This window comes from Mytilus californianus, unplaced genomic scaffold (assembly GCF_021869535.1).
Source record: "Mytilus californianus isolate M0D057914Y unplaced genomic scaffold, xbMytCali1.0.p SCAF_5, whole genome shotgun sequence".
NCBI lineage: Eukaryota > Metazoa > Mollusca > Bivalvia > Mytilida > Mytilidae > Mytilus > Mytilus californianus.
The window spans coordinates 94107418-94125006 of NW_026262701.1; the positions used below are offsets into that span (position 1 = coordinate 94107418).

At 32.3% G+C, this 17589-nt stretch overlaps 1 protein-coding gene across 1 annotated transcript; it reads left to right on the forward strand.

Annotated features, from left to right (window-relative positions):
* Window positions 1-1181: 1181 nt before the first annotated feature.
* On the forward strand, window positions 1182-13594 carry LOC127700262 (ras-related protein Rab-22A-like). The gene is made up of 7 exons (XM_052203684.1): window positions 1182-1512; window positions 2233-2312; window positions 4002-4083; window positions 5354-5425; window positions 7021-7144; window positions 8116-8208; window positions 13034-13594. The coding sequence occupies exons 1-7, from the start codon at window positions 1471-1473 to the stop codon at window positions 13150-13152; spliced, it is 612 nt and encodes a 203-aa protein (XP_052059644.1). The 5' UTR covers window positions 1182-1470; the 3' UTR covers window positions 13153-13594.
* The last annotated feature ends 3995 nt before the right edge of the window (window positions 13595-17589 follow it).

Sequence of the window (17589 nt, forward strand, 5' to 3'; positions counted from 1 at the left end):
CTCATGACTTGGGACATAAGCTGATCTTTTTAAGAAACATTATAACAATTTATGAGTAAAATGTACAACAATTTATAATTTTTACAGCGTGTGAATAATTGAGATACATTTAGCAACCCCGTCAGACCTGAAACTTCTGCTAGGTCAATATAAAAAAAGGGACTAGTGACAAAAACGAACGATACACGTATTTGCTGATTGCTATTGAAATAGAAAAAAAAGTAGCTGTAAACCGATAAAACAACTCTTATAGAACGCTGATAAAAAGTTTTAATCAAAACAGATTACTGACGACACAGATATTCATAATGTTACCCAGTCACGATTACACATGGATTACTTCACAAAGGTTTCACTCGACGAACAGTCAGCATTTATACTGAATACACTGTGAAGGCTAAATATAATTTTTAATATCTATAAAGAAATTCATTTTTTTTCTTCTTATGTTTTTTCATCATTTTGAAAATCTGTTTTTTTTTATTATTAAAAGTGTACGCAATGTATTTCGTGGTCTTTCATGTTCCAAGCTGAAAATATCGAGAAAAGAAGGATAACTCGTGATCAATTTACAAAAAAAAAATCGTTTTAGCCAGTGATTAAATCACGGATGCACACAACATTATTAATCGTTTGATTTTAGGTTTTACCTGGAAATTATCATACCGAGAAAGCGATAGCTTTGTTTATTTGTACACTTTGTTAGAGTTACAACTGGTGAAATGATGTGGAGCGAAATTCGATACACATAGAGCAGTATTAAAACACAAAAGCATAGAATGCTTTTCTTCTTTGCAAATCAATTTTTTTTGTGAACATAAATTGACAGATACACGTCTACAAGTTTGTTTTCGAAGCTCTAGTACACACTCACAGTACATAACTTTTCAATGATTCTTAAGAGGTCAATTCAGTAGACTGAGGGAAACAGGATTTTGCCATGAACAGACAGAACGGAAATAGAAGATATAATTTGAAAATAATATATGAAAAGTGTGTACTCTTGAAGCTTTTCTCCATCTGCTTTTCTCTCTACTTATCAAAATAGAGTATATTAAAACTGAAGTAAAAGTACATGTACTTGAAAAAAAGATCAAAAAAGACATTTCTTCTGCATGCAATATAAAAATGGATCTGAAATTACTTTTGTAAAACTGAGATAAATATAGCACTCACGATGCAACATTATTCTGCTCTACTGGTGGTTACCTCGCCAGTTAGAGAGATCGATCCGATGTCTTATTTACCGACCGTCATTGTTTGTACTCATAATGTGGTAGTTAGCTCAAGCAAAATCATGTGATCTATAATATGGCGGATATTTGTCATGCCTGAACTGAAACTTGGTTGTTTGGTTTCCAGCACTGAAAACAAAACAATATAAAGCATTCACATTATTTGTTCAAATTGAACATTATAAAAAAGCTTACATCTAATAAATATTCCATAAGTAAAGATGATTTATTGTGAATGACAATGTCAATTCGTGAAGTTAAAGTGTGTTTACTAGGGGTAAGTTTCACTTTCCAGAAGAGTTCATTTATATTCATGAAAACACTTTGGACAACGTTTCATTTACCTATATTTCATTGAGTTTGTGATGTTCCCTTCACACAGGATGATTCAGTGGAAATCGTTTTTGCTGGTGTTGATTGAGCGACTGAGAAACAGGACACTTGCTGATCATGCTGATGGAGTTGAGTTACAACAACCTGGTTTTTGACCCATAATGAAATGAATGCATTAATTGTCTGATCCATAAACATATGTGACTGAGGATAAATGAGAGAACAAATGTGTACTAAACTTACATGTTACTAATATGAAGCAGATGTTACTGATGAAAGAGGACATTTAATTAATTTCCGTATATGTATAGCTATGTATTATCATGATTATAGCATTACATTTGTACTTATATTTCCTGAATGAATCAGAATACTACTGTGAAATGATGTTTAATTCTAAGGCCATCAATTGTGTTTACATGTTGAAATGGATCTGGTTATATCAAATCGATATAACGCAATCATTATCATTTAAAAACAATCACTCAATACATTTTGTAAGTCACTAAGATAATTAACCCTATGCCATTGGCCTCACAATTGAAAGATAAACAATAAATAACCAGTTTACCAAATTGCAAAAAAAAAAATGCTTGGAAGAATATTCCTACCATATTAAGCAACTATATAGAATGGTACAGTTACATTCTTCTTTTATTGACAGGAATCTGGAGTTGGAAAGTCCAGCATTGTTATGAGATTTGTGACTGATTCCTTCAAACCAGCTTTAGAAAGTACTATAGGGTAATATTGATTATGCATTATGCAATGAACTTGTTTTATGTGAATTGGATGATAGTGATCATGGTGATGGATTGGTTTTTAATGTCTAGTGACAAATATTACATGCATATCAGAATGAGAACATGTTGATGTGATATGAATTTGAACTTTTATGAACAGTAAAAACAACAATTAACATCAGACAAACACAAAAGAAGAAAATATGACTTTTTCACTTATACAAATAAACAAAATCTGAATGACTAACATGACTAAGGGATATACATATGTAGCTCTACCTATAAAATAATTTATTTGAGCGTACCATTAAATAAAAAAAAAAACCACTTGTCTAAGTAAGTATTACCCCTGACTGATAGATGTATAATGTAAAATTATACAAAACAATGAATGCACAAGTGAAAATAGAGAATGATCTTACTAATAAGAGACACTTCTATTTATGTAGGATGGATTTCTCTTACATTTACTGTAGCGTAAAATGTATACCATGTTGGCGGATAATTTTGATCAACCTGAAATCTGTTAACATTATGTAAATGAACATAATGAAATGTCATTTATATGAAAGAACCTGATGGATGACCCAAATAACCAGTCTTTAGGCAGTGATATTGTTGTCTTTTTTCAAAACTACCTCTACCGTTTTTTATTGGGAAAAATGCATATTTTTTAATGAAATTGGGAAATTTGTATATTTTATTCTACACACATCTCCGATTTTTTGCTGACCTTTGCTGTCTTTTTTGTACTGTTTTTTCGTGTATATTTTGGTTGTCAGACATTTTCAACCTGAAAGGTACTTTTCGGAGAGGGAAAAGAAACAGAAGCAATGATGGTACTTAATGCATTGAAACCCACATGTGTTACAAACACCATGATGATTCTGATCAGAAAACCGGATCTCAAAAGTGCTTTCTAATATCAAAATAATAACATGAATACGATATTTACATACACTACTACCAATGCCATCACTGTTTGGGGAAAATGTAAAACTTTTTGGGAGGAATTTTAAGCCATTTTTTTTAGTAATTGGGAATTTTCTCTAGGGGAAAAAGCCGAATTTCGGCTGTAATTTGTGGCAAACAATATCACTGTTAGGTTGTACCTTTAAAATTTATACAAAATAATATCAATCCAAACTTTTAACTATAAAACAAATTTGAGCAAAAGAATAATGAAGGTGAAATTTGAGTTTGTATTAATCAGACCTAGATATTAAATAATGAAATCAGAATATTTATTCTAAAAAAAAATCTTTAAGTTTTCATGTATCAGTGTATTGCATGCTTGATTTGAGGGAACATGGTGCCCAAGTGGTGTAAGTAAATCTCCAGTCTGTCCCACTGAGGTTATGAGTTCAAACCCTGCACATGGTAGGTGCACTCAACTCTGATTTAGATTGACTAGGATTGCCAGTTTCCTGTTGAAGATTGGTGCTTCTCTCCAGGCACTCTGACTTCCTTCTCTAATGAAAACTAGCCACCACAATATAGCCAATAGCACTGTCAGTGGTGTTAAATATCAACAATCAATCAATCATTATTCATTTGGTTTTCAATCATTAATGACAGCTGTATATTACATAAATATATTCCTTTGAGTTTGGAATTTATGTCATTATCATTGATTATAGTAGTATGAGCTGTGTCTGAAATCTAATGTTGTACCTTAATTCTTACTCAGGGCTTCTTTTATGAGTAAGAAGATTGCAGTTGATGATCAACACTATGCTTTTCAAATATGGGACACTGCTGGTCAAGAAAAGGTACGTTGAATTTTGGATTAAAGTTACAAATGTGAAAGAAATGTTGATTACTGTGCGTATTGCTGTGTGTTTGTTTATTCTATATTGGCTAGAGGTATAAGGGGAGGGTTGAGATCTCACAAAACATGTTTAAACCTGCCGCATTTTTGCGCCTGTCCCAAGTCAGGAGCCTCTGGCCTTTGTTAGTCTTGTATGTTTTGTAATTTTAGTTCATTTATTTGTTTTGGAGTTTAGTGTGTCGTCCATTTTCATTGAACTAGAACACATTTTGTTTAGGGGCCAGATGAAGCCCGCCTTTGGGTGCAGGATTTTCTCGCTGTGTTGAAGACCCATTGGTGGCCTTCGGCTGTTTTCTGCTCTTTGGTTGGGTTGTTGTCTCTTTGACACATTCCCCATTTCCATTCTCAATTTTATCTTCTTTTGACAGAAATGACGTCACTTGTCAATAAAGTTACATTGTGTTTTGGATGAAAAAAAAACTCTTTGGGTGAAAAAAAGATATTGAATTGTCAGCATTATTATCACCTCAATCACAGAGTTGCCAAAGTCTTTTGATCTCTATCCAGCAATTGATGCTTATGAATAAAAGGAGATGGGGAGTATATATCAGTAACACAGCAACCCAACAACACAAATAACTAAAAGACAGCTAGAGGTCAACATATATGCGACTATTTAGGCTGATTTTCTGGCAAACATCATGTTGGGATGTTTGAAAATCATAGGCACGTTTGGCCTGATTGGGGATGTCAGATCTGATACCACATGTTAGGAGAGCATCACATTCTCACATGCTGAAGAACCCTACAATAAAACTTTGAAGATTCACTAGGTGACCTGTTGCAGGGTAAAATTTCTGTCCTACCAAACATACCATCTTTTTTAAGTGGTAGCCAAAATTTTTCATCCTATGTCTAGCTAACCTACATTATAGAACTTACATATTTTATATATATTGTATTTTCGAATGAAATATTTGCTACTAAATTTTAAGCCAAGAACAATGAATCATCTATCAAAATGAATAAAAGGAGATATGGGGTATACAGTTGTGAGAAAGCAACAAACAAGGCATATAGCCTAAAAATATTTAGAGGGTAATATAGTCTTCAACAATAGACAGCTGTCTATACAATATGTCAAATGCAAGCGCTGAATAACTCAGAGATGAAAAATAAGTTGTGAATAAATTAAACAGATCAGTCTTTAACACCAAATTCTCCAAATGACAAATATATGTATAATGTAAACTTTATTTATATATTTTTAGTATAGATCCCTAGCTCCCATGTATTATAGAGGTGCTGCAGCAGCCATTGTTGTTTATGATGTATCAAGGGATGTAAGTTTCAAGTGTCAGACAATGTTAAGTTAAAACTTAAAATGAAAATTTAGTTTTATACTCAGTAAAAACAGAATAAGATTAGCTCAAACAGAAGATAACATTTTAGAAAGTGCTTTGGTTTATATAAAAAACAGTTGTTCTATTATTGTTAGAAAACCATGTGATTCGAACGAAAAAATTAACAATATAATAACAGCACTCATAGCATACATAGCAATGTTTTGTCTAAAAATCTATTGATTTACAAAACTGCATCAAAAGCTTTCCACACAGTTCAATTCTGATACAGTCATTCTATAGAGCAGACTGTCTGAATTAGAAAGAATTTTTGGTGGTTTTCCCTTTTAAAGTAGGAATTAATGAAGAATACATTAATACAGGATTATTTTAATGAAAAAAAGGTTGAATATATGTTGTTGATTTATTTTCTTTGATTAAAACTTATATTGTAAAATTCCCAATTATAACTAAGTAGAGAAGGGCAGTACTGTAAGACCCCAGAGTGAGACACATTTTGTCTTCATCCCAAATAGAAAATGTAAGGTTCAATAATACTAAAAAGAACTAAGTTGTGGTGTACATGTCAATGAGAGAGCAACCAAACAATACATAAAGCCTAAAAGACAACTAGAGGTCAACATGTGGGTTTTGGTTAGAGGTCAACATGTGGGTTTTGGTGAGAGGTCTACATGTGGGTTTTGGTAAGAGGTCTACATGTGAGTTTTATTGATTTACATCAGCTCTTAAATTGTCAAGGAAGTTTTGAATGAATTAAAAAAGAAAGACTGCTAAAGGTTTTCAATCAACATTAAAGACTAATGAAATACATGTACAGTCTAACCTTAATAAGCCAAAGTGACCCAACATAACTATTTGACTTTTCTAAGTTTACAGTCATCTGAGGTTGTGATATACACATCCCATTGTTCCATTATTGTACGTTATATCTCAACCTGGTATGTTAAGATGAAAACACATCATGGTTTATAATTTATGTTCATTTTTCTTCGAGGGGACTTTGAAATATACAAGAGTTTACCAAGATTTCTAATTGCCTGAGTTTGATACAACAAGGTTTGACTGTATTTACCATGACTAATGATATTCCTTACCTGGGGCAATGCCGCATTGCCCCAGGTAAGGAAACGTGGTTGATTTGAGCTAGTTTTCTGAAAACTCAACCTTCCCATTATCTTGATCATCAGCAGCAATTTATCAAACAAAAGAGAAAATACACATTAAAATAAGTCAGTGATATAACTATTACATGTGACAAAATCAAATTTATAATTAAGCCAATACTGAAAACTGCGGTTCATTATAACTTGTGGGATCTCATTTTTTGTGGATTTCGTGGGTAAAGGTGCACCACCAATTAAATATTCAACGACTTAAACATTTTCTAAAGGCTTGTATGCAGATTTTGTCAAAACCATGAAATCAAATATCCTTGAAATGCAAACTTTCTTCAATCCACGAAAATAAATGAATCCACAGTACTAGATAATACCATATATATCAGGGAATTATCACAATTACTGTATATATAAATACTGGCAAAGTCATGTATGCCTGCTTGTCTTTTCTTACAGTCAACGTTCAAAACAGTGAAAGATTGGATCAATGAATTGAAGAAAAATGCATCCCATAATATTATACTGGCCATTGCTGGAAACAAGTGTGATCTGGAAGATCTGAGAGAAGTTAGCAAACGGGGTAAAATTTAGATTAAATCATCATATGTCAATGAAATTGAATACAGATACTGTAAATTAAAGATTAAATGTGGTGTATGGATAAAAGGAGATTTAAAGCAGCCATAGTTAAAAACCATATTGCAAGGTTTAAATTCACTATCAGAATCTTAAAGATTATGGGTAATTTTATTGTCACAGAAATAGATTGTTATACAGGTAAATGAGGATAAAAGAAAAAGAGATGTATATGAGACTAAAACTGTATGTTATTATTGTCTAAGTTGCTGTTCTTATTGAGATCTTCTTGATAGTCATTACCAATGAGCTCTACCCAAGATCAGGTGGTTTAACATTGGCATGTAAATTACTCTAAGAAGAAAAAGATAACACAGATAAAGAGTTTGGTAATGAAACTTGACATGATTATTCACCACTTCTAAAAGGTGTGTCTTGTGTAAGGAAGAAACTCCCCCAGGGAAAGCCATAGTTGAAGAATTAGTTCAACTTAGGCACCACTGCATGTGTGCAAAAAATGTTTTGGGTCTCTAACTTTCAAACCTCTTGGAGTTTGGATATGAAACTTTGCATGATTATTTGCCACTACTAGAAGGTGTGCCTTACAAGGCAGAAAACCATACATTGAAAGCTAAAATGTGTTAAAAAGTTAGTTCCAACTTAGCCATCCCTGTGCATTTGTACAAAATATGTTTTAGCTCTCTGACTTTAAAAACTTGCAATGAATTAGTGGTGCTTCAGAAAATATCTACCTTTTGGCTCCCATCACCACCCTCTAGTTAAGTTGTGTGGAGGGTAAATCAGTTTCACGAAATAGCTGGCATAGTCATCTCCTTATAATTATCACTCTTGGCGTTGTGATTTCAATATTTTGTTTCTAATAAATGAAATACAAATGATACAGACATCTTTAATTATATGTGTTCTGTAAGAGAAATGAACATACTGAAACAAAGCTCATATATTGTATTTTAGATGCAGAAGAGTATGCAAGTCTAATCAATGCAATATTTATAGAGACCAGTGCTCTGACAGCTGTCAATGTTCCTGAACTTTTTATGAAAATAGGTATGCTTGATTTATATGTTTATCATCATAAGGGTTCTGTTATCTTGGACACTGTGTGAATGGTCTACTTTGAGTTTTAATGTGAAGTAGGAATGTTACCACATATATATAGGTATTCAATGCATAAAAGCATTCTGCAAAATACACACTGTTCAATAGTGCCATAATACCTGTTTTAGGGAGAAAGCAACTTTTATTATTTATAAAAACTTCAGTTCATATATTAATTATCTATTTATTTATTTATTTACAAGAATTACTGTTTAAAGAAATTTATAGAAATAAATATACAATGTTCATGGATTTAAATTTTTTGTGTGAACTATTAATAAATTTTATGTTTCTATTCATCTGTTTATCAGCAACACTTTAGAAGAAATACCTGTTTTTTTTATCAAAATTCTTTAGAAATTACAGTATTGTACTCCTAACTCTAGTTGTCTAAATTCCCATAGCTAACATTAAGTAAAAGTACACAATTACACTCAAAATAAAATAGAAGTGAAACCTTTATAGTTCTAAATAAAATGTACACAAGCAATTGTGTCACAGAAAAAGGCTGGCAGTCACTATTTCCAATAAAAAAATAATAAAATTAACCATAAAGGGTTGGGGGCACTGCAGAAACCCCCTCTATAACCTGCCTCTGCAAAAAACATTAAAGCTGTAAGTGATAGTAGAATGTGTAGAATGATTAGCATAAACCTACAATATAAGGCTTGGGATAATTAGCATATCCTACATATTGGTAACGTTGCAAAAGACCTAAAAAAGCTGTTGGTGATGATATTGTTTAAATATCAGGTAGAAAAAAACTAAACCAACTGTTTAAAGGGGAAACAAAAATTGAAATCCAGGGGACAATGTTACAAATTACAGTACCTCGTGTAAATAAAAGAAGATGCATACAAAATGATAATATATATTGTTGTTTACATTGTTCATATCACATATGGAGCCTTAATACATTTACAAGGAGTCATCGTTTGTGTGGTCTGTTGTATTATCCAATATATTGCTATAATTCCAAAACTAAACAAGACTTACCTTGGTAAAAGTTGAAGTTCAGTTGGAATTTAACGTAGTCATCTTTAGTTGTAGGGATCAGATGAGATGTTCGTGCGCATGTGTAGCTTCAGTCTTCAAAGTCGAAGGGTTTGTGCATACAAAAGTACTAAGTACAACATCACAAAAAAGGGGAGGGATATCGGGAGGGCATCTGATCCCTACAAATAAAGATGACTACGTTAAAATTCCAACTGAACTTCAACTTTTACCAAGGTTTTGTTTTGGAATTTAACTACGTCATCCCGTTTCCGGGACCAGATGAGACTTCAAAGAGCAGAAGCCCTGAGATAAGTCAAAAAGTTATATTAAAAAACCTCCAAAAAAAAATATATCCCTCCTATATACATTTTTTAGTTAATTTTACAAATAAAGTTCTATGTACTCAGAACAGCTCTCTGAAAACGTCGTTCATTTGACTCGATTGGCTTCTTATAAAATTTAGCAAAAGTCTTTTCACTGGTCCAACCAGCTCTTCGTAAAATACATTCCACAGGAATCAGATTATGGAAAGCCTTAGAAACAACAGCTGACCTCGTGCTATGTGAAGAATATGATTTAAAATTTATTCCTGATTTGGACATAACAGTTTTGACTTATCTGCTAATTGTTTCTCTTGAGACTTGTTTAAACGGTTTTACATAACTTATAAAAAGCTTCTGACTATTACCGCGTGCTTTAGCTGTTCTCATCAAATATTCTTTTAAAACAGTAAAAACACACAATCTCCTATCTGGAGGATAGGCAAAAAGTTCAACAAAATGTACATTAAACCCAGGTCTATTTTGTTTCAATAAACCTGAATAAAACAAGGTATAACTATCCTTTCCTTTTACTAAATTGTCTAAACATAGCAAAAATAACGACTGTGTCCTACAAGCTGTGGATAAAACAATTAACATTACTAACTTCAATGTTAAATCTTTCAATGAAATATATTTTACGGGAGATAACTTCTGTAAAAAATTAAAAACTTTAGATACGTCCCAAGTTTTACTCTATCTAGGTTCTGAAGGTCACAAATTAATATATACACCTTTCAAAAGTCTGATGATTGTAGCGTTAGAGCCAACTGTCACTCCATTAAACATTATTCCTAAGGCTGACAAAGCAGATCTTGCACAATTTATCGTACTATAACTTAATCCTTTATCAAAAAGCACTGTTAAAAAATCTAAGACTTCATTTAAAGCTGGTTGAAGTGTATCAATTTTCCTTTTTCTTTTGGCAACACAACTGTCATAGATACAGAATCAATAATATTGCCTAAAAAAACAATTTGTTTGGCAGGCTTGAAAACAGATTTTCTTTCATGAATTATAAAACCAAGCCACTCCATTAAATCATTAGTATTTTGTACATTTTCTATGCACTCATCTTCAGTATCTCCAAGCAAAAGATAGTCATCAATATAATCTACATTCATATAACCAAATTGCCGTAAAGTTGCAAAAACAGGCTTCATTAACTTTGTAAAGATTCTAGGTGCTGATAGCAAACCATTTGGTAAACAAGTATATTGAAAAATATTGTTTTTCCATATAAAACGTAATAGTTTCTGATGTTCCTCTGCTATAGGAACAGAATAATATGCATGACGCAAATCAATTGAACTGAAAAAACAATTTGGTTTCACCAATTTTAGAGCCATTTCAAAAGTATCCATCTTGAAATGATGGGGAATAATAAATTTATTCAACTCTTTTAAATTAAGAATCACTCTATGCTCATTTGTATTTTTCTTTGGAACTGTAAAAATTGGAGAGATATATTGATCTGTATCAAAATTAACTTCCACTATTACACCCAAATTTTTCAAATTTTCTATCTCATCATTTATAATTTTTTCTTGGCCTTTATCAAAAATTCTTTGATATAGTGTGAGACTTTGAGTGGGTATTGAATTATCAATAAATTCAAGGTGACAGTGTTCAACTGTATCCAAAATAAATTTATCAGAAGTACTTTTTTGCCAGTTTTCAACATAATTTTTCAATCTACCTGCTGTAAAAGTTTTGATATCAGAGACACCTGCTAAACTTACCTGTTTAGCATAATTTACTTCCTCCGGAAACTTGGAACAGCTCTCAAGTTTTTTGAAGCACCTTGATCATTTGAATACTGGCCTCTACCACCGTAACCACAGCCACGACCACCTCTGTATCCACCACGACGAGAGCCTCTACCAAAATCTCGTCCTCTACCAAAACTACCTCCTCAAGAAAAAACATTTCCTCTACCTCTTGCATAATTGTTATTATTTAAATTATGACCAAGTCTGTTCATATCTTGAATTTCTTTTGACTTTTGATGGACATTGTCACCATAAAGCATGTCAGTGAAAGGAATTAAGGGTGAACTCGTGATGATATTCAGGACTTAAATCAAATCTTTGATATTCCTTTCTCTTTACATTTGTCATCTTGTTATATTGTGACAGTAAAGCTAACGAATCAATCCCCAAATCTATGCAAGACTGCATTTCTTGTTGACAATCGTCACCCAAGTCAGGTTTTAGCTTACACAACATGTTTAACAATTTTGTAATGTTACAAGATGCTTTTACAACAGTTTCTTGATGCTGTTGTATAACTGAGTCAAAGGACCTAGTTTGAGGAGAGAGTAAATCCCAAATAAGCTGATTAACTCTAGTTCTTGTAAGAGAAACACAATTCTCTGGTCTAGCCACTGATTTCATCAGTTCATTGTATTTTTCATCAGAAATTCCCTCACGGAAAAATTCATTAACAGTATCAGCTAATGTGTCATCTACACTTGTATCTACATTATCTTTAGACCTGTAAGCTTGTGCAGCAGCTTTAAAAACATCATCCTCTTTGTCAACAGTTTTTTGTTTTTTAGCTGGAGGTTCCGCAACCTCAGCATCTATAACATGATCATTATTGTCATGATTATTATTTTGATCATAAGCTCCTTCAGGGTCTGCACCCTGGCTCTCATCGTAACCCTCAGGCTCAGCAAAATACAACTCGTCTACCATAGACTTGAGAGACACGAAATCAGTTTTTTGTGAACTCTGTTCTTGCTGTATATTTTTCAGGACTGAAAAAACATCAGCTAAAGTGGGCTCTTTGCTAGCTTCGCTAGTATTTTGACTAAAAACTTTTTGTCGTGAAGTAACAGTTCCGGCCTCGCCAGAGCTGACAATCTTTGCCCCATTACTACTACTTGTAACGTCATTCTTGGAACGAGAATCATCACAGGATGCTTTTCTTTTAGGGTTTTTTCCTTTTGCCTCATTTGAAGCACTAGAACCTTTCTTCAAAGATTTTGCATCAGTTTTAGAGAGCATGGCGTCCGCCATTGTTACAAAAAAATATCAACTGCCGTAAATCGGTCTAATTACCGTAAATTTACAACAGAGAAAAATAAATAGATAATAAACCCCTCGAGTTTATTTACTTGATTAAACAATAAATAATAACTACCTCGTAGTTATAGTAATAAAATATTTCATTATAGAAGCTATAAATACAGACCACGTCTGCCTTCTATGAAATAAAGCTACGAACTGAAGCTACACATGCGCACGAACATCTCATCTGGTCCCGGAAACGGGATGACGTAGTTAAACTCATGTTTTCTTTTTATGTTTATTAAAAAAAATCAAAAGCACCAAGATAGGCCTTGGTTATACAATCAGAACTATATTAATTGTTGTGTACGTTGTTCATGTATCATATATGGAGCCTCACTATTTATAATTTCATATGAAAGAAACATTAAATTTTCATTGCAGCTAGAAGTCTTCCAAAGGATGATATATATTCCCCTAGAACTACAAGTACATTGAATCTCAGATATACACAATCAAAGCCAAAAACCGGTTGTTGTGGAGGTCAGAATTCACCGTCATGACCTACTGTGATATATAGGTTAGGAATATTTATATGTTAACACATTTTGTTTTTGTTATCAAATTGCTAGTTAGCATTAGAGGATAATAATTATATTTTTTCATGGTTGTAGAACAATTGACATAATTTCATGACATTAATCTTAAAGGTCATTGGTCTATTTAAAAGATGTTTAAAAAAAATAAAAAAGGGTTCTTATTGTATGGGGAAATAGTTTATAGATCCATTTTGGAATCAAATAAGTGTTTCTTTGTGCTCTCCTGATCTTTTTATTTTTTTTCTTCCAAATTTTGGGTCTGTGGCTGTTTCCCTCAACAAAACAATTTTTTGTTCATTCTTTAAAAATCTCACTAATAAATGCACGCAATAATTTCTGAATTTACAGTATTTGATTTGATAAATCTTTGTTATATTGTTTGGAATCGATATACATGGTTTGAATAGAAGCTTATTGCTTCAAAACTTTGTAAATCAAAAGTTTAAAAAGAAATTAAATGTCAAGCATGGATTCAGGATTTGAGGTTAAGAGGTTAGGGGAGTGAACTTATAGTTTCACTCAGACGAAAAACTAATATTTTTCCAATTTTATGGGCAACACTCCCACTACCCACCATCTAAATCCACTTTCAGTTTGAAATAAGCCATGTGTGTTTAGGCAATGTTAATAACCATCAATCAACTTAAGTTTTATTTTTGAACATCATCATATTTTATCACACAGTGATTTTCTGCAATAGCAATTTCATGTTGATGTATATTCAAGAGGGTCATGATGGGATTTGTTCAAGGGCGAATGTGAAATACAAGTTTTTGACTCTTTTTCTTTCTAAAAATTGGGAGATGTTGTATGACTATCCATTATGACCAAGGGACAAATATGTGAACAATTACAGTTTACATATGCATTTTTACTTGCAATAGGCATAACATTATTGAAATATAGACTTTTTAAAACAATATAGATTAAAGAAATGTAGATATAGTTTTATTATCAAGGCTTATAATAATATCTTTTACCACCATATACCAAATTAATGTTTGATTTAACAATATTTTTACGAAGTAAAATAACAAATTATTTGTTCTGAATGGACAATTGAAAATAAATACATGTGTATTGTAGCCATTATTACTTATGAAAGAAAGAATGTTGTTATTTAAAGATAATTTTTATACGACCGCAAAAATTAAAATTTTTTTGGTCGTATATTGGTATGACGTTGGCGTCGTCGTCGTCGTACGGCGTCGTCCGAAGACACATTGGTTTTCGCACTCTAACTTTAGTTTAAGTGAATGGATCTCCATGAAATTTTACCATAAGGTTCAATACCACGAAAGGAAGGTTGGGATTGATTTTGGGGGTTATGGTACCAACAGTTAAGGAATTAGGGGCCAAAAAGGGGCCAAAAATAAGCATTTTTGTAACTTCCAGACATAACTTGTGTGTAAGTGTATGGATCTCTCTGACATTGTACCACAAGGTTCCATATCACAAAGGGAAGGCTGTAATTGATTTTGGGGGTAATTGCCTGAAAATTTTAGGAATTAGGGGCCAAAAAAGGGGCAAAAAACAAGCATTTTTCTAGTTTCATGACAATAACTTGTGTGTCAGTGTTTGGATATTTCTGAAATTGTACTACAAGGTTCCATATCACAAAGGGAAAGCTGGAATTGAGTTTGGGGGTAATTGCCCGAAACGTTTAGGAATTGGGGGCCAAAAAGGGGCCAAAAATAAGCATTTTTCTAGTTTCCAGACAATAACTTGTGTGCAAGTGTATGGATCTCTCTGAAATTGTACTGCAAGGTACCATACCACAAAGGGAAGGCTGGGATTGAGTTTGGGGGTGATGAATCATAAGGGGGTTAAAAAAAAATTTGGGGGGGGGAATTTTTTTTTTTCTTTTTTTCCTTTTTTTTTTCTTTTAAAATTTTCCATTTTAAGTTGGTTATTTCTGATTTATATTTAAAAGCAAATAATAATGATATGGTAGGAGATACACACCAAACAGGATGTGTAAATTATTATATAATAAGTATTGTGCAATAGCAAGAAATTTTCAATTGCACAGTATTGCACAATAGCAAGAAATCTTCAATTGCACAGTATTGCGCAATAGCAAGAAATCTTCAATTGCACAGTATTGCGCAATAGCAAGAAATATCCAATAGCACAATATTGCGCAATAGCAAGAAATTGTCAATTGTACAGTATTGCGCAATAGCAAGAAATATTCAATTGCACAGTATTGTGCAAAAGAAGATACTTCGTATAAATTGCGTATTTCTTGATCAATTTCAATGGGGTTTTATTCTTGAATTCTTGGGGTTCTTTAATATGCTGAATCTAACCGTGTATTAAGTTTTGGATTTTGGGCCCCGTTTTTAAATTGGTCCACATTGAGGTCCAAAGGGTCCAAAATTTAACTTTGTTTGATTACATCAAAAATTGAATTATTGGGGTTCTTTGATATGCCGAATGTAACCGTGTATTTAGATTCTTAATTTTTGGTTCCGTTTTCAAATTGGTCTACATAAAGGTCCAAAGGGTCCAAAATTAAACTTAGTTTGATTTTAACAAAAATTGAATTTTTAGGGTTCTTTGATATGCTGAATCTAAACATGTATTTAGATTTTTGATTATGGGCCCAGTTTTCAAGTTGGTCCAAATCGGGGTCCAAAATTAAACTTTGTTTGATTTCAACAACAATTGAATATATGGGGTTCTTTGATATGCTGAATCTAACCATGTATTTAGATTTTTGATTTTTGGGCCCCGTTATCAACTTTGTCCACATTGAGATCAAAAGGGTCCAAAATTAAACTTTGTTTGATTTCATCAAAAATTGAATTCTTGGGGTTCTTTGAGATGCTGAATCTAACCATGTATTTAGATTTTGGATATTGGACCATAATAGGTGAATGTCCAATTTAAAATTTTTAAGTTCTTAGACCACAATCATTCTGTGTCAGAAACCTATGCTGTGTCAAATATTTAATCACAATCCAAATTCAGAGCTGTATCAAGCTTGAATGTTGTGTCCATACTTGCCCCAACTGTTCAGGGTTCGACCTCTGCGGTCGTATCAAGCTGCGCCCTGCGGAGTATTTTATTAAAGTTCAATTAAGTTGAGAAAATTTTACTGCCTCTGAATATGATTTGATGACTGCAAATAACTGCATGTGTTTGTTCATAATTTTTAAAACTAGATTTAATGCTGGAAATTATTGAAGTATAATATACTTACCTTATAGATGAGATATTTTTGGCAGTAAGTTTCCACTTTTTGAAAAAAAAATTAATATTAATATTGCTTCTCCTTCTAATATGATTATTTTTATAATTTGGCAAATGATTTCTTGCACTCTTATATAAGAATTCCCTATCTAAAAATCTACAGATTTATAGATGACTTCATTGTTAATTCCCTAAAATGAAAATATCATTACTTCCTGGGTTGAATACCTATTGTTAAGGACCTTGTTAGCCATTCATAATATTTTGACATGTGCTCTTGAGAATATTACACAAAATGCAAAGATGCTGAAATGGGGAATTGAAAAAGACTTCTAAAAAACCAAATTGAATCATGCTCAATAATCAAAAACTATTATTAATAAATTTTCCTGATCACAATAATGTAACTGTGCTTTTTGTGTGACCATTGTTGATTTTTTGTATATTTTTTGTATATTACCATTGTTAAAACCTTTATCATGTTTATATTAAATATTGAAAGTTAAAAAAAAATAGAGAGCTTGTTGATGTTCATATATATATATATATATATGATATGGAGTACTTAGTTTCCTCAGATCCCCAGAGGTTTGGTTGGAATTATTATTGGCAAAAGTTTGATTTAAAGTGTTTTGAAAGCCTTTTCAGCTTTCAATATACCATATGTCTATTTGGTTGCTTCTGGTTATATCAGTCATGTGTTGCCCTCCTAATTCCAATTTCTGCTTCCCTTTTAATGTAAAATGATTGTGTGTCTTCTCCTTTTATTCACCTGGCGGGTATAAATATTGAACATACATTGTGTCGGTCAGTGATATATAGGAAATACAGTTTTACTAGATATTTATTTAGCTGAGCAATACAACAGGTGCCACATGTGGTGCAGGAATTGCTTACTATTCCAGAGCACCTGCGTTCACGCCTGATTTTTTGTGAAGTTATTGTTGTTTAGTCTTTAGTTTTATTGTAGTGTTTAGTAATTTTTGTTTAGTTGTTTAATTTTTGACCATGGTGTTGTCTGCTTTTATTGGTCTTTAGTTTGCCCCCTGTTGTTTAATTTTTGGCCATGGTATTTTCTGATATGGACTTTAGTTTGCACCTTTGGTATTTTCTCTTTCTTTATTTTTAGGATTTATTACATGATTGTACATGATTTTACGATATATTAATGTTGCTTTGTTATTCTTTGAAATATCTAATATT

Bases quoted from the DNA above. Each gene is read 5' to 3' on its own strand.
- LOC127700262 (XM_052203684.1), top strand. From the start codon at position 1,471: ATGACAATGTCAATTCGTGAAGTTAAAGTGTGTTTACTAGGG. The intron at 2,313-4,001 runs GTAATATTGATT...ATTCTTACTCAG, and splicing joins GCTTTAGAAAGTACTATAGG to GGCTTCTTTTATGAGTAAGA. The intron at 7,145-8,115 runs GTAAAATTTAGA...ATTGTATTTTAG, and splicing joins GAGAGAAGTTAGCAAACGGG to ATGCAGAAGAGTATGCAAGT.